Here is an 18,648-nt window from a genome sequence, read left to right as displayed (position 1 = left end):
GCTTGTCGAACCGTTCTGGAAGCCCGTTTGGCTTCTCAAACGCTCAACAACCAAGGCATGGCTTTCAATTGGTTGCAATAGCTTCCTGCACTCAAGCGGAAGCTGTGTCGGACGTTTGGCTTCTGAAAAACATTAAAAAACCAGAGCATTTACTTCCAGGTTTTTGGCGTTGGGGAGCCGAAATGTTCCAAAATGGAGCCGTTCGGGAACAGAGGTTTGACTGTACCAGGATACATGTTGACCACACCACACACATGTATTTCTCTCTCATATATTAATGCACTTCACATATGCACCTCTCCCTCTCTCTTCCAAGTGCCACGCAAGCCACACAAAACTCTTTCTTTGTCCATCTTTCTTAATCACACACAGTGCACCCCCTCTGAAAGGTCTCTTTACTAGTGAAGAAGTACCTGCCATTTCAACCACCCCACTCCAAAAGAAAATGCAAATCTATTCACATGACAACTGGTTGGCAATCACTGCTCTAATGGTTGACTGAACCCTAAGTTAGAGTAGCATACGAATTCCCAAATACCGAGCAATCTAGACCAAAAAAATAGCATTAAAACTATTACAAAGAAGGACAATACGTATTTGTCTGCAGGTATATCAAGAGAATCTACAATCTCATACCATCATATCTAAGCGTCAAATTCTGTAGCTAGATCACATTAAAAGCTTCAACACAATATGTTTTTCCCCTCTTCAAGCTATCCAAAGTTTCTTGTGGCTCATAACAATTCCTAGTCAGATAGGGCATGGGACAGAATAAATTATCACACCCTTCAGAGGGAGAGATACCGATAAATTGTCACGATTAATTCTTAAAGCACCAAGCAGCATCCTCTAGTTCCGCGGCACAGTAGCGTGCGGCGACGAGAAGGGCGATTTGCTGCCTTGTCACGTGCCTGGCGGCCGCCAGAGTATTACTTTATATATAGTCAATATAGGCACAGAGTTAAAAATTTTAACTTTTTTAATGGTGTTGCGCTTCGTGATTTTTTTCATGGAACAAGTGTGCCGTGGGTGGCCCAAAAAAGGTTGAGAAACACTGCTCTAGTTGGACATTCCGGGATAACTGCTTTTCTTTTAGGTGGTTGTTGTCACCCACCCACAGGAAATAAATGTTTCCCTCCTCTACCAAGTAGCTACTCTACGCACCCTGGCCACTCCTCCCCCTTGACTGAAGGTCACTAAGCATACAATGCACCAGGGAACTGGGCTCACTATCCAGACAATTAGTTGACTACAGCAAGCATTGCTTTGTCATTTTCAGGTGTGGTTGGGATTCAAAGTATGCCTACAAATGGACATTTTGCTCCACAGATTTACAAAGATGCCTTCAAAACTGATCCACAGAGAAAACTGTTTGCAGGCATGGTTTGAATTCAAACTGTATCTGCATAAGGGGCTCGCTGTGAGCATTGACCAGTTGATCAATCAGGGTTTTCTGCTTTGCCAAGGAACCATCGGAAGCTGAAGGTATGCTTTTGATAGTTCCTTTGCAGCTGCATACTTACCTGCCCCACACCTGACATCACATATAACATCAGGTGCGTGCAGTTTGGGGAAAACGGCTTCATGGGCCAAATTAGCACTGAGTCTAATTAGGGCCATGAGCTAAAGGTTCCTCACTGATGTTATACACAATGTACAACATCCCAGATTCTATTCTTGCACTGGTAACCTTCTCTGGCATTTCTAGCGGGCAAAGTGCTTTCCAATCATTTGCCCAGCCTTCCAACAAACCTGTGCAGATTATTTGTCTACCCACTTACAGCTAAGAAACAGGCTTAAGGGTGAGGTGCATCCTGAGGTGCTATTATGATGATGATAAAGTGCTACGTGAAAAATAATTTGTGTCCTGTAGTCCTCAGAGTTGACTATGGCAGCCAGTACTTCGTTCTGGGTATGAAACTCCTTGATCTCATCCCCCAATGCCACTTAATTTCTGGCCATACTGCTCTGCCTTCATCTTATCCCCATCTTGACTATAATATTCTAGAGTGCTTGGCTTGGGTGCTACACCACAACTTATTTGCTCACCTAATTACTGCACACTTGCAGCCTGCACTTTTCACTGAGCAGTTTTATCGTATATTCCGGCGTATAAGACGACCCCAGACTTTTGAAAAGATTTTCCTGGGTTAAAAAGTAGTCTTATATGCAGGAATATACAGTACATTTTAACCTGCAACTCCTTCCATTTCTCCAGATTCCTCAGCTGCTGCTTCTTCTTTTTTATTGGTGCTTCAAATTCTTGTCCATCAATTATTGTATCATAAATATCATCTGTTTGTAGGGAGGATTCTTGTCAGAGCTGGTTAATTTCATTTCAGCTTTGATAATTTCATTTCCTCGGGCAATATTTTAGTAGTTTTCCTTTCTGACAGCTAAGGAGAGTGTTCTATTTTTAAAAGAGGTTGAATATACACACATCCTCTTTGTGCTGTTTTCAGAAGACCACTGAGGAAAATGCTGTAACTGAGAGAATATAGCAGTAGGCAACACGTGAAGAAACTTTAATAGCCTTACTTGACTCTGAAGCTCGCTCTGCTGCTTAAGGCGTAGGTTTTCTGGAGTGTCTGCCACCATAGTGAAGGACTGCTTTGGGTAGTGTCTGCAAAGAGGGGAAAAAATAGGCTGTGTTAAAAAGGAATCATTCTTAATCTGGTTTGGCCAGATTAGATGAAACCAACACCAGCACAGTCTCTATACATATCAGCTGCCCCCCAGTTTGTGTCACTATGAACTTGCTCCTAAACAGACCAATTGTGGATTTTACTCAGCTGTTCAAGGTGCCTCTGTCCACCTAATATAATGGATGCTGCTATACTGCAACTGTCTTTAGCACCGTGGAAGATTGATAGGAATAATGCAAAAACCTAAAAGAAAATTTTGATGTAGCTTCTGTGACATCACTGAATTGGCTCAGCTACAGTGTACCAAAATCCAGGGAGTAGGGAAGGAAGGAAGTATTCCTGCACAGATACCTTGTGAAAACTATGTACAGTACTCTTAGTTGGGAAGTTTTGTACTTATGCCTCTCCCCGCAATTTAGCTCATTTAAATATATCCAAATTTAGATGCAATTATCCTCTGCCTACCTTAAGAGGCAAGTGTAAAAGCAGCTGGGGGCAACTGAGACAAATCAGGCCAGTCAAAATTTGTCAAACAACTTTTAATGCTTCCCTAATCCCTGCTGTTTGGCAGCTAAATTAAGCATTGGTCCATGAATTCAGAGGGGGCTCTATGTGCAAAACCACTGAAGATGTGCATAAGGCTAACTTAGTATCATGAATTTAGCTTCCATGAGCATAAAACTATTATGTGACTCTTCCTCCAGAAGAGCCAACAAATCAGAGAGCTCAACAGGGGACTTGTTTCACATATATCTAAGGTGCTTGGCGAATAAGGGATACATTTCAAACTTTAATTCATAATTTTCGCTTTCATAGCATTGCCCTCCTTATTAGCAGTGGGGCACACATTTGTGCCACTTTACTGTGAGAAACCTAGATTTTCTGGAACTACTTTTTATTGGATTTTATTTAAAAGGATCATAGGAATGATAAATAATACAAATGAATAGACCAAGTCTTCTCATGTCATCTGTATATCACAAAAATAGCACAATAAATTTGCAGTAATATCTACAATGTATGGTTCATTATTAGTGGTCAATGTATAGGTTCTTGGTTCATGCAGCTAGACTGGTGACTGGGAGCAGCTGCCGAGACCACATAACACCGGTCTTAAAAGATCTCCATTGGCTCCCAGTTCATTTCCGAGCACAATTCAAAGTGTTGGTGCTGACCTTTAAAGCCCTAAATGGCCTCGGTCCAGTATACCTGAAGGAGCGTCTCTACCCCCATCGTTCTGCCCGGACACTGAGGTCCAGCACCGAGGGCCTTCTGGCGGTTCCCTCATTGCAAGAAGCCAAGTTGCAGGGAACTAGGCAGAGGACCTTCTCGGTAGTGGCTCCCTCCCTGTGGAACACCCTACCATCAGATGTCAAGGAAATAAGCAACTATCTGACTTTTAGAAGACATCTGAAGGCAGCCCTGTTTATGGAGGCTTTTAATGTTTAATAGATTTCTGTATTTTATTTTTCTGTTGGAAGCCACCCAGAGTGGCTGGGGAAACCCAGCCAGATGGGCGGGGTATAAATAATAAATTATTATTATTATTATTATTATTATTATTATTATTATTATTATTATTATTAAAAATCAAAAGGGAAACAGGATACAACAAAGTTAACAGATAACATTCAACATTGCATAGCTAAACACCTAATCAGGAGCCCTTGTGGTTGTGTTTTTCCTCTTATGTTACCAGTGAAACAATATAAAGTATTATTGGTATGTTGATGAATGTGGGAAGGGGGTTCAAACAGAAGGTAATAATTTATGTTTAAGTTAAAATTTAGATAAACCAGTCTAAGCCAAAAGCTGATGGGTTGTTTATTTTCTGGAATACTGGGATATGTTATGAAATTACACCACACAGGGTAAAGCCATTTTTCTTGATCTGCCCACAAGTCAACCATAGTTTATTTGTTAATCTTTCAAGGAGGGCTGTTTCCCAAACTGCTTTGTATCAACTGTCTATCATTGTGCCCGAAAGGTCTTTCCAGTGTCTAGTTATGTTGTGTCTCACTGCTTGTAGTAACTGGCATATTAATTCTTTATTATGTTAATCCAGATTGTTATCTTGAAATATATTTAATAAAATTATTTCTGGTTTGACTTCTAATTGTTGTTTTGTTCTGGGGAACCTATGCAGAACATTTAGCCATGATTGCAAAGTCAGCTAAAAATTCAGAAAGTAGAAGGATGTTACATGTGGGTATACAGTGGTTGTTTCTGCATACCTGATGCCCCACAACCCTGACTTAAATGAGCACACAACCACAAAAAAAGAATAGTGAGATCTTGCAACTGCAATAATTTGGGGGAAATTAATGGTTGTTATTTGGCCTGCATCTACATAGTTGAACAATTTTTGTGCCTTCATTGCACAAAAATAAAGGTTCTCAAACCTAGAGGGCATTGTAGCCAATCAAAACCACTTAGAAGAACATGCCTGCAGAAATGCTAAGTTATTTGGTGCAGAATCTTTAGCTCAGGGCTCATTTTTTTAAAAAAGCAGATTTCTAGCACTTATGTGTAAAGTTTGAAAATGAGGCCAGTGATTGGTGAATTTATGATCACATGAACACGATTCCAGTTGCTAAGGAGTGGAGGCTTTAGCACCCTTCTTTACAGCTAGCAAAATAAAAGAAGCAAAGATCTACAAACATTCACAATTATTTTGCACCACAACATTTGGGTTTAAAGGTAAAGGGACCCCTGACTGTTAGGTCCAATCACGAACGACTCTGGAGTTGCGGCGCTCATCTTGCTTTACTGGCCGAGGGAGCCGGCGTACAGCTTCCGGGTCATGTGGCCAGCATGACTAAGCCACTTCTGGCAAAACCAGAGCAGCGCACGGAAACGCCGTTTAACTTCCCGCCGGAGCGGTACCTATTTATCTACTTGCACTTTTGACGTGCTTTTGATGCGGGTGGTGCTGTGGTCTAAACCACAGAGCCTAGAACTTGCTGATCAGAAGGTTGGCGGTTGGAATCCCTGCGACAGGGTGAGCTCCTGTTGCTTGGTCCCTGCTCCTGTCAACCTATCATTTGGGTTATGGTACCATGATACAAAAATTCAGAGGCCTTTTAAAATGCAGTCTACACAAACTGTTTGGCTCTAAGTGAATCTCATCTGTCCTTGGGCCACACAGATGAAACAGCGAATCACTTGCTTTTCCCATCCCCTTCATGAGCACTGTCAGTTTTGCTTTCTTGGCATACGAAGTTCCACTATATTCTTGTGATGAGAATTAGCCTCCCGCTCATTGGATAACCTCCACTTTTAACATTCTGGATGAAACCATTAGAAGTTAAAGACTCCAGGAGCGGAGAGCCCCCTGCCCTTTCTGATTTCAAAGCACCCTCAGGATTTTATTCAAGTTTACGCAGACCTCAATACTACACCTTTGCAAAGGTGCAGAACCTCACAATATTATCCACCGATACCACACAAAGATAAGCCACTAGCCACAGCAAGGATGAAAAATAACCTGTGAGCACAATGTAGCAGAAAGGCAGGAAATTCAGGGTTAAAAATAGAGCCGACTACTCAGAAAGACCAATTAAGAATGAGTATGTGTTTAACTGTGCTTACAAAATAAGCAAGCAACTGCATGCTCAGTACTAGCACTCCCACCCCCCACCCCAAGTTGTAGGGTACAAAGTATACAATTCCAGGCCATGCCATTATTTCTGGTAAGGAGAGGGGAATGTCCCCCTCATGTGCAATTTAAGGACATCAGCAGTAGATTATCACTGGGTGACATGACACAGAAGGGACCACCTAGCTAAGGGTATTACATTCCAAATATTAAAAAGTGAAGGAGGAAGAGAGAAAAGAAGTGAAACTGTGGCAGGTAAATGCTATTCAATAAGATCTCTGGAGAGGTCTAATCCTGGGGAGAAAATAGGAAAGGGAACAGAAAATCACCCATTAAAAAAAGTGAAAAATATGCCTTAATTTAAGGGCTGTCTGACAATGCACTACAATTTTGAGTACTGGTGAAACAGAAAGCAGCTTGCCTGCTTGAAGACCATCTCCTAGCCTGCAAACCTGACAAGACTAATGCATGAGCAAGAATCATGCAGTTCCTATGTTTGCCCTTAAATATAAACCCCCAAAATTCCCCTTAATCTCAATTCAGGTTAACCCGCTTAGAGCAGCTAGATATTCTGCGTACACACACAGTATCGTCACAGAACAGGAGGGATAGCTAGCTTGAGCCCACATAAGAGCATTAGACCTTGAAGATTTAGGTTTTAGTTCTTCAGCTACAGCCTTGTAGCAAACCACTCTCACCCAATGCCCCAATATGTAGTATGGAACAGAAATAGTATTTCAAAGAATAATTGCCAGTTAATGAAATTAAGATAGCATCTCAATATGTGGATTAGAGTCAGATATGGTTTTCACTTTTCCTTTTCAATTAATGGGAGTATAAAAATGCTAAGTGATTTTGCAATTCTGAATCCCTTTCAAGGCAATCTTGTAATACAGTATAACGAGATTGCTAGGAACCCAAGCTGAAATCCCTGAAGAGCAGGATCATCATGTGGACAGAAGGCTGCCATTTTGAATCCTTGTCACTTCCCTGCTCCAATTAGCTTAGGGCCAAATTTGAAGTTAAACCTGCATCTGCTGCCCAAAACAGCCAGATGTCTAGCTCTCCCTTTTTGTGAATCTGCAGCAGAACTCTTCTTTGTTGTAATGCTGTGTACTACCACTAGGATTGGAGGTGGTATATGGGAGTGCTAGTTGCTGAGGAATGCGAGTAGAGAGAGTGCTCTTGTATTCATATCCTGCTTCAGATGTGACAGAGGGGAAGGTGGAAGTGAGACATCTGAATGCCCCCCAGCAGTTAGAGGAACATGCAGGGTCTGTAGTAAGTGTAGTATTAAGATTTTAAGTGGGAGGTTAGAGAAATTGCTCCTCTTGAACCAATTCCAAGCCCAAATCTGAACATGTGTCTTGACTGGGCCAGGTGGTATGATACTGACTTTGAATAGTGTACTGCACCACAAACATCAACTCTCCAAGAAAGAATCAAAGCTGTCACACACACCCATCTTCTAGCCATTTATATTTTAGGTTATATTTGGTTTATGTTTCTGTTAGATAAAATTAAGGTAACCTTTTAGTCCCTGTCTAATTGGCAGTAGTTAATCCAAGTAGCACTTCCTGGGAGCAGGCAGGGATATACATTTTGAGTGGTGTGGGCTCTTATATTAAAGCTTATGGCCACAGCTAGTCTATATATCATCATATTCTAACCTTGGTGCAAATGCATTTCTAGGTTGAGAGAAGTCCTGATCATTCACAGTGTATTTATAATTAACAAGTCTAGGTGCTGGATATGGTTAGAGTGTATTTTAATTATTGCATTTATCTGGTTATCCTCAATATGCATTTTTGTACTTTAAAATTAAATATTATTCATGGGGTAGGTGGAAGGGTGGTTGCTGCAGTCTAGCTACCATTCATTGTTTGTTGGGTAGCAAGATACAGCAGAAGCCAGCAATAACAGAGTAAAAGGGACAAATAAGAGAGAGGAAATATAGGTTTCATCAGGACATTTAAACTGTCAGTATTTGCTTGTCAATGAGAAAAGATTCTATGGAAGGCGGCTACCAGATGTTCAAACCTGTTTTTTTTAAAAAACATACCAAAGATACAAACTATAGACAGACACACTGGAACATTTATGGTTGTGCAGTGAGCTTTATGTTGCTACTATGAAGAGCCAATTTTCTTAGCTTGCCATGGCAACCACTTCTAGTGCTTGTGTTCCAGAAGGGGGTTCCCAGCAGTGGCTACGTGTTTTGATGCAGAAGAATTTTTTTAAAAAACAAATAGGCAAACAAACAAACAAACTCGCCAAAGAGATCTGCTAGCATTTTAAAGAGATGTACAATTCAGTTCTGGGAGTTGGTACTTGAAATCCTAGTATTGCTGCCAATAATTGCAGTTCAAGAGTATCTGCAGTGTAATGCAAGGGATAATCTCACAACCGCAGAATTGGCTTATCAGAATCAGGAATTAAAACATTCATATTTAAACTTAGTTTTCTATTCTCTTAATAACTTCTGCATCAAACACACCCAGTTTCACCAGCATTTAATTGTTTCCTGTACATATCAGGTTGGCATAATCCCATAAACTACTGGAGGAAACAATAAGGGTAAGGGTCTGATACTAGCTCAAAAATTATTCTGAATGCTAAATTTTTCACATATTGCAGGGTTGTTTCGAACCACTACTTGAATCCAAGTGGCAGCTTAATGGATTTAACAGTGAACTGTCACTGTGGAAATTCATCCTCACAGTAGGAACATTGTCAGTGGTTGACCTAACAGCTAGAGCAAAGATACTTTCTTACTAAATGCAGCATGTCCACATAGATTTCGGTTTCTCAAAAGATACTTAAGTACTGGCATTAGCAATGAATTTTTGGAATCAGGACCAGAAGACTAAATATTTGGGGGGACGGACCCAAAACCACCCAGTTTCAATAAGAGGCCCAAGTGAACAGCAGCAAGTTATGTTGGCAGATCCAGTTGTTGAAATCTGCTCTGTGGAAAATGTATATTGCTACCATAATTACTAAGCAAGAGACAGAAAATGAGTCCAAATGTAAAGGAGGAAAAGTTTGGATTCTCCTTCATAATATGAATAAGAGTGGCCATATAACTCTTGAATAGCTAGCATAAATACAAAGGTTTAGAAAAAGGCAGAAGCAAATCTCATCTCACAAGAATTCAAAACACAAGAACTGCAGTAAATGCACTCAGTTATTTTAAATGTTTTAATTAGCAAGTGACATGGTCTCCAATAACATAAGCCATTTTTGTGGCTCCTAGTGACCTTCACTTCCATATTTATGCCATTCCTTTAAAAAACTAAACTCCTCTATCATCTGCTATCACTTAGCAAATGTCCACCTTCAGCCTTTGTAGATTCTACTTCTTGCTACCTCATAGCAAGGGGCAGGGGGGAGGGAGAATTTGTACTGCTCACTTTCTATTGAATAAGCAAGTTATGAAAGTATACCTACATTTTTTTCTTTCCTCAAGATAAAGAGATGAAAGTGGCACACTTTTACAGTGGTACCTCGGGTTAAGAACTTAATTCATTCTGGAGGTCTGTCCTTAACCTGAAACTGTTCTTAACCTGAGATACCACTTTAGCTAATGGGGCCTCCCGCTGCACCACGATTTCTGTTCTCATCCTGAAGCAAAGTTTTTAACCCGAGGTACTATTTCTGGGTTAGTGGAGTCTGTAACCTGAAGCGTCTGTAACCCGAGGTATCACCATATAATGTATCAAAAGGTCGTAAAGAGAAAATTCCCAGTACAGTACTGTATTAATTCCTTAAGTCACAAACTGGCTTGCACACATTTCAGAACACTGAGGAGGAACTCTTTGATGGAGTGTGCAAAATTTGGGGAAAATATGTTAAGTTGGGTAGAGAGGTTTAACAACAATGCAAAAGGTTCAAGACCTTTTCATTTTCTAAAAATGTGATGCACTTCATTCCTCATTACTGTACTAAAATGTATTTCCAAGTGAAACTTTAGAAAGCTTTTGGATAAAAACTTAAATATGAAAGTTCTTCCATTTCCACCTTTATCTTTACTGCAGGTGCTTGTGATCAGTCTTAGTTCATATAATACTGTGCTACCAGCAACTACTTTGCAAGTTGCAAAAAAGCAACTAATAAGTCAAATAAATAATAATATCATCTATTGTTCTAAGTTCTTGAAGGCTCCAGGCTCCAAAGCAGGGGTTGAAACAAAACAAAGTAACAGGTGGGAAACATGCTGATTGCTGACCAAATACTTGACACCACACATCCTATAATACTTTGGGAGTGTAGATATGACATTGGGTTGGATACTGGAAGATCTGTATTTAAAAGGTAAAAAAAAAACCTGGAAAATACAGTTACATAGAAGCAGACACAACAGTTACATAGAAGCAGACACAACAGGTTAGTGACAGCTATTTAAAATCTCATCAGTCTTCCTACTCTACTGAAAGCAAATCATTAGCATCATGCATTGCAAAATGTGACATTTGTATGAAGGCTTGCAATTTCTGAGGAAAAGCTTTTAAGAACTGAAAAAGCAGGCTATGAGATTGATTTGGAAGGGGGGTGTTAGAATATAAATCCAATAAATAATACAGCACAGATTAACTTGGAGCACAGATTCATGAATGGAGAGATTTCAAATAGTTACTCTTAACTAAATGTGTGTGCTAAAACACCATAGTTTTCCGGAAAGACCCATATACAGCTCAGGAGCCAGCCTTTGACAACCTTAACATCCTGCAAGTTCCATACAATTCAATCATAGATTCTGATTCAGTTTGGGAATCATTCATTTCCTTCCTGAGTTAGAAATGAAAGTATTCACCACCAGCAACAGAACAATTCCCATGCTGATTTCCAGTGAGAATCAATTTCAAGTCATACATGCTGTTTGTGACTAATCCAGGCTCAACTTCACCTAAAGGAAAGGTTCAAGATGAGATGATACTCCCAAAATATCATTCCAAGAGGAAGACAATTTTATATATTTCAAGAATTTTCATCCCACTCTTTAGTCAAAAAAGCTCCCAGAGCAGCTTACAGTTTACTACAGACAGTGCCTACCCTTAGGCTTACAATCTTTTAAAAAAATTGACACAAAAATAAAATGGATTGGAAGGGTGGGGGAAGAAGCAAATCCATGTTCAAGTTCTTAGTTACAAGTTCCTATAATGACCTGCTAGGACTGAAGCGTTCAAGAACAGAAGCCAAACGGTGCTGGTCTCTTAGCTGTACAGTGGATACTCTGGATATGAACTTAATTCATTCCAGGGGTCCATATGTACCCCGGAAAGTCCGCATTTAGAGGCACCGCTTCTGTGTATGCCACGTTTGCAACCCAAAAATTACATTACCCGAAGATAACGTAACCTGAGGGTCCACTGTACTGATAGAGTGGCTCTGCATCCCTTCTCTACTACAGTCTGATGTAATGGCTGCTGCCAAGTGATAACTGATGGAAGGAAGAGCCTGGATTCTCAGCAAAGCTAGTATGCTACTGAAGAGAAGATCACTTCTGGGATGGTTTATTCCAAATGACAAGGGCTAATTGAATAATAGTTATTCATTCATCAAGCAATAGCATTCATCAAACGTTAGCACTCCAGCAGCACAACAGAGTAATAAGATCTCCCCAGTACAGTGCCATTTTAAAGAGCAACAGGGATCCAAATAAAAAAGCTGCAATGTTCAGATCAGAGAAATAGCACTAGGCAGTTGAGGATTGTAAAACAAATGCTTTGAACATGCCCCCAAAGAGAGCAAAGGCCTAAAAGTGCTGATCTTACAGAGCACCACAGCATTTGACTTCCTGTGTGCAATTATAACTGCAAAACAGAGGGAGGACATGGGGACAGCCACATGGAGTCTAAGAATAATGATAAAGTATATGGGTGGTGTGTTGACCCACCAAAACAGCAACAAAAGAGACCAAAGAGGCAAACCAGTCATGCATTTCCCCCCTCCATGATGAAAATAAATCGCTTCTACTAAAAGGAACCACATACCGTGTTTCTCCTAAAATAAGACACGTCTTATATTTATTTTTCCTCCAAAAAAACACACCATGGCTTATTTTCGGTGGATGTCTTATTTTTTTCGAGCGGGAGCGGGGTGTACAGTTTTGCTAAGCAACGGTAGAGATATCGCAAGGAGTTTGCTGCCTTAATTAGTTAGCTAGCGTATGCATAGTCAATAAGGCACTCAGGAGGCCAGGCATTTCTATTTTGAATCACAATGTGCAGAGTCGAAGAAAAAAAGGGCTATCAGAAAAAGCCAAGCACTTATAATTTCTTATAGTTCGGAATATGCAGAGTCAAAAATTAATCCTCAAGAAAAAAGACAGTCCGAAAGGCAATCCAAGCGCCAAGCCTCGATACTTTCTTACGATCCCGAATGTGCAGAGTTATAAAGTTATAAGAAAGTGGTAACAAAGAATCATCCGGTTATACTTTCCTCAGTTCCTCAGTCCTTCTTGCGCTCTCCATCCGTTTTCTTCTCTCTCTCTCTCTTTCCCCCCCCCCCACCCCCTTTGCTCTTCGTAAATTCCCTCTGGAGCTCAAACCGCTGGCAACGCCCGGATTTCAGGCTTCCTTGCCGGGTGGAGGGAGAGCTGCTCTCGGCGTCCGTGGTACCGCTCCTCCAACTTCAAACGTTGGTTTCCCGGGAACCGTCCGACGCCACAGCTCTTTCCCTCAGAGTTTGGGGAAACCCCCCCCCCGAAACTTTTTAGGAGGTCAGCAAGCCTCTAGACCTCCTTTCCCCACCTCTGCAAGTGCGCGCCCCGTAGAGCTCTCGGAGCAAGAGGCGGCTGCACGGGAGCCGCTTCGGGGAGCACAGCGCAGCGCGAAGAGCCTACCGTAGTGAGAGGCAGCTGCGGCTGCAGGTGAAGCCCGGGATCTGCGTGGGCGACTCGGGGCGAACGCCCTGAGCGCTGCGGCAGTGGCGAAGAGGCGCCCGATCAGCCCACTTCTCAGCTGATCGGGCACCTCTTCTCCACCGCCGCAGCGCTCAGGGGGTTCGCCCCCAGTTGCCCACGCAGATCCCGGGCTTCACCTGCAGCCGCAGCTGCCTCTCACTAGGCTCTTCGCGCTGCGCTGCGCTCCTCGAAGCGGCTCCCACCCCCGGCTTATTTTCGGGGGATGTCTTATATTTATTCTAGTAATTAAAAGCCTGACATGGCTTATTTTTGAGGACCGTCTTATTTTAGGAGAAACACGGTATATTAGTTTCCCAAAGCAGAGAAACAAGAAATAGATGCTACTGAAAGAAACATGGAAATGTAGTCATCCAATAGTACTAATTCATCCAGTAAGTTTCAACAAACAGACAGACAAAAACTGTTTTAAAGCAGCTGTTCTGCAGAAAGGAGTGCAGTATCTTCCTTCCAAGCAGGGGGAAGAGGAAATAACTGTAAACTAGGCCATTCACTTCCTGCCATCTATTCTACAGCATTTCAAGAAATAAAGAGGTCTGCTCAGTGGGGTGTACGCAAGTGAGCCTTCCAGATTCACCACTCTCAAGCAATTCATTACCAGCACCCACTTCCTTTTAGTGTGGAAGGACAATAGCCTGTTCCAGAACTCTAGGAAACTTTGCTACTTCTATGCAGAAAAATCATGTTCTGTTCTGAACTTTCCTCTTCTTACTAATAAACTGGAGATGTAGAGAATGAAGTGTGCTTTTATGCAATAGTGTGCATTGTTGCTCTGTAGAATATAATGAGGCATTCACTAGTGACAAGGTATGTTTTGTTTCCAAATAAATGTATATGTGAGAAATGAAGAGTCAGATTTTACACCCCTCCCCACTAATGTATTGTAACTAGTCAAAACTGCAAAAACCTAGCCTACTTGGTCCTATGACATAGCTGCATCACAACAGGAACAGACTCCAGCCTGCAGCCTCCTCTGGCAAATCAGCAGAGGCCCATTTTGATCAGTGGAATTATAAAGTATAAACACACTTTTTGCAGAAGCTACTTTAGTTCTGGGTCACAAAAAACAGAAGTTTTAAAGTTTTACTTCCATCACAAGTAATAATTTTTATACTAACACACCCTTCAGAGGTTTGCATATTTAAATGTAATATTTAAATGTATTTAAATGTAATCAATACAGCATGTACGTAACCCAAAACCCTTAGTAAAATGACACCCAAAACAGAACATTTGTTTGTCTCGAAATCAAAACTGGGGTGAGCCATTTATTCCAAATTAAGGTACAGTGGTACCTTGCAAGACGAAATGAATACGTTCCACGAGTCATTTCGTATTGCGAAATTTCATCTTGCAAAGCACAGTTTCCCATAGGAATGCATTGAAATTTAATTAAAGCGTTCCTATGGGCACCAAGAAAAAAAGGGGGGGAGCAGGAGGAAGGCATGGGAAAGGCTCCCTTCCTCCTTCCCCAGCAGCCGGACCCTCGCGCCCAACCAGACAGCCTGTTCGCGCTCTCCCGTTCGCGTGCAGCTCTCCCATGCAGGGTGGCTTGCATGAGGCGGGCGGGCTCCCCGCAGGAGGCTTGGTCTGACTTTCTCCTCCTCACGGCGCCCTGCTTCGTCTTGCAAAGTTTTCTATGGCACAGCCATAGAAAACTTCGTCTAGCAAGTCTGCCTAAAAATTGCAAAACGTTTTCGGCTTGCAATTTTTTCGTTGCGCAAGGCGTTCATCTAGCGAGGTACCACTGTACTTCCAAAACAGCTAGAAAGCTGAAGAATTGTATACATGAAGTCACATAAAACTCAATTACAGAAGAAATCTGAGTGCATGGCATTTTTATGTCTTAATAGTCAACACTTTGGACGCTATGCTTTCATTTTATGCTAGGACAGCACTGGCATAATAGGAGAAGCTAGATATAATGTTGGCTTGTGGAAGTTTCCCCTTCACAATTGATTCAGTCTTAGCTTGGGGGGGGGGGAGCACCTAGAAATACATCTGCAAATGGAACTGAGCAGGCTGCTGTAGGATGTTTCTTTTCATACATTAAGAATCCTTGAACCAAAGAATAGAGAATTATACAATCTCTCAAATGGAAAAATTAGAGATGGAAGAGTTCTGAGTCAGCATTGTCCAAGGAGTTCACATGCCCACACAGCCATGAAGTTAACTAGGTAACCTTGGGCCAGTTACACACAGGCAGCTTAAGTTACCTCACAGAGTTGTGAAGACAAGGGGGGCTAGCCCACATCCATTCATTACCACCTCTGAGCTCACTCAAAGAAGAGTGAGATAGCAATGTAAAACCATGCAAAATTCCATTACTGGAAGCCAGAGTCTAGCTTATACAGTTTTTGATCAGTGTGTTTTAATTTTTGTTGTAATCCTTACACTAACCCACTAAAGTAAGCCAGAATCCCTATACAGTGGTGCCTCGCTTAACGAATGCCCTGCTTAACGGAATTTCCGCTCAACGAAAGGTTTTTTATAGCGGAGGTTGCCTCGCTAGACAAATTCATTTTATGAAAAATTCGTCTAGCGAATCGCGGTTTCCCACAGAAATGCATTGAAATTCAATTAAAGCGTTCCTATGGGCAAAAAAAAATCCAAAAAAAAATCAATGCATTCCTATGGGATTCGTTAGACGAATTTTTCGTTATAAAAAAAGACCCGTGGAACGAATTAAATTCGTCTGGCGAGGCACCACTGTATTACAGATAGGGGTCAGAGAAATACTAATTAATTCACCGAAGTGGCAGCAGTCAAATCAGGCTCTATCTTTATATGCTACACTAACTCTGTAAAAGTGGGGCTAACAGGGTATATCATCCAATCTAGCTTTTCAAAGACACTATTGACAGAAGATGCTAGGAAGTAAGCCCTTGAGATCAGAGCAAACATGCACTGTTCACCCCACCTCATTGATGAAGGAAAGCCTCAGAGGGCAAAACCACACAGCAAAGGCGCCATTGGAAGGTTATGTTCAGATTGCCGTATGGCATCAAGGCAGCAAAGAGGAAGCCCAGCCTTCTTCCTACTGCTCTCACTGAGAAATAAGCTTACAGCCTGGCAGGACGCCAGAGCACAGACAGAAGAAAGCCTGTATTAGACATGTTTGAAAAAGCAAGCTTACTCCTGCCAGCATAAACGTGGCCTTTTCCCTCCCCACTCCACAGAAAATGATAGGACATTCATTGTACAATTCCACTTTTTATGGAGGATGTTTAGAAAGGAGGGCCTTGTACAAGCCTCTGCCAGCACTGACCATAGCTGGAATCCCCCCACCCCCAAAATATTATGCCAAAGAGTACATATATTGGGGTTTTGGCCTCAAACTGCTATTTTACACACTTTATATAAAATCTACTGTTTTATATTTGGCAAAATTCTGCACTTCGGTAATGAGCAGTGTGTCTGAAGAGGAGAAGAGTATAGGGAAACATGAGCACTAATTAAAAGAAGGGCAATTCCTTATCTCTGAATCTCAAACTTTTGAGAATATACAGTATCTGTATACAGTATTTTTTAATCTTGCCCTCACCTACCTGAGGAACACATCTGGTCAAAGAAATCCTAGCCAAGTTAGTCATATGCCGTTTAACTAAATAGGAAGAAACAAGTACCGGTATATGCATAAAAAGAGTTAAGAAAAACAGTGTTTTATCAACAGCAACCATCTTAGAAGAGCCACCATCTTTTCTTGTGAGAAGAAAAAGGATTCATTTCTTCTAAGATGGCATTTACAACCTACATTTTTTCACTACTTCTATTACAATACTTTTAATTCTGCTGCCTGATTAATGGGGGGACATCAATAACAAAGTGTGTTTTTAATCAATTAAATACTGCAGACCTAATCAGAAACCTAATCATATTTTCCATTAAAGTATGAATCCTAGTTGTGAAGGTTTTTGTTTTGTTTTTTAACCAAAAGATTCATAGGAATAATAAACAAATAAAAATAAAAATTGTCCAGTAGCACCTTAGAGACCAACTAAATTTGTTCTTGGTATATGCTTTGGTATATGCTTTCGTGTGCATGCACACGAAAGCTTATACCAAGAACAAACTTAGTTGGTCTCTAAGGTGCTACTGGAGATTTTTTAAAAAAAATTAAATATATTTTGACTGCGTCGGACCAACACGGCTACCTACCTGAATCTAGAACCATAGGAATAAACAATTCATGTCACCTCTCTTGACGGATGCTGAATGTGGCATGTGGTACAACTAAGCTCAGAAAAACCCAGTAGCACACCACCTCCTAAAATATTCTTGCTCTGGACATGGATTCTGGGTGCCCTTAAAGCCTCTCTTGCAGTTCTATCCCACAATACACACTTCCTGAATTGCTTCCCATAAAGGGACAAGTCCGTACTCTGCAGCTCTTACTCAAATTTCCCACCCAGTGCTGCTGAAGTTTTCAACAAGAATAATGGGGCAAGAACAAAGCTTTACCATAGTCTAAGCTACCTTCATGGGCATACCAGGCTGAATGGAAAACCAAGGTTTGGAGGTGATGAACTGGGCGAGAGGAGGTCACCTTGCAGCCATCTTGACTATTAGTGACAGAACCCGGAGCATGGCAATTGTCCTGGGGAAGACAGCACCTGTCTTGATCAGGAGAGCAGTTGTGAACTAAAGTATCCCATATCTCCAGACAGAATTGGCAGTGGGAAGCATAAGCAAAAACACTGGAAATGAGGCTTTTCCCAGCATTTAGATCTGTCTAAATGAGCCATAAGCTGCTGGTAAAACACAGCTTCATTCTACTGTATTTGTTACTACTGAGTGGGTCTTATAGAAGCTGAAAGGGAAAATTAATTTTTCCATCTCTTGAGAATGCCAAGTAACAGACATAGGTCAAGGGTTGCAGGCAGTCTCCATTTTCACAGGCTTTACTCAAACCCATGTTTATAATAGCAAACCACTGTAGCTAATCACATGTTCTGTTTATATCTGTCACTTCTTAACAATATTCTCATCTTGCTTTCATCTTTGGACCAGATGATGTAGTTATTCTGGGTTGGATCCAGAGTTAAGTGTGCTAATGGGACTGGTGGAAATCTACTTCCCACCACCTCCTACATCTGGCAGTCCCCGTTCCCCATGCATGCAACACAGGGACTCAAGGGAATTTGCTGAATGGGATGGGCTGTGGTGTGGGGGCAGCCTCAAAATGGTTGGAGGCACCTTTCCTGAACAGAATCTTGCCACATACTTTCACCTGCACTTATGTATAACTTCTACTCTTACCAAAAATTCCTAACCCTGACTTGCTCCCAAGTCTTCCCCCTCCCCAAGCCTTTTCAGAAAGCTTCTGAAGCAGCTTTCTTGACCTAAATATTTCCAGGCCATCTCTTTTTATGATCTCCATTACTTTCCACTGCAAACTTAGTTTTGAAGATTTTCATCTTCCAGTTCTTTTGCTATTGGCACTGTTGATCTTTCCCTTCCATGTCCTCTTTTGAAATACTTGC

The 18,648-nt window shown here is 41.4% G+C and overlaps 1 protein-coding gene across 1 annotated transcript in view; it reads right to left on the bottom strand.

Annotated features, from left to right (window-relative positions):
• The window catches only part of LASP1 (LIM and SH3 protein 1), a 54,979-nt gene that overhangs the window by 23,689 nt on the left and 12,642 nt on the right, over positions 1-18,648 (bottom strand). The window contains exon 3 of the mRNA XM_035134739.2: positions 2,539-2,623. Within this exon, the coding sequence (XP_034990630.1) occupies positions 2,539-2,623 (85 nt within the window). The remainder of the gene's footprint in view (positions 1-2,538; positions 2,624-18,648) is intronic.

This window comes from Zootoca vivipara, chromosome 13 (genome assembly GCF_963506605.1).
Source record: "Zootoca vivipara chromosome 13, rZooViv1.1, whole genome shotgun sequence".
In the NCBI taxonomy this organism is placed as follows: Eukaryota; Metazoa; Chordata; class Lepidosauria; order Squamata; family Lacertidae; genus Zootoca; species Zootoca vivipara.
Note: the sequence above shows the minus strand (reverse complement) of the source record. Positions and strands in the feature narration are given on the sequence as shown.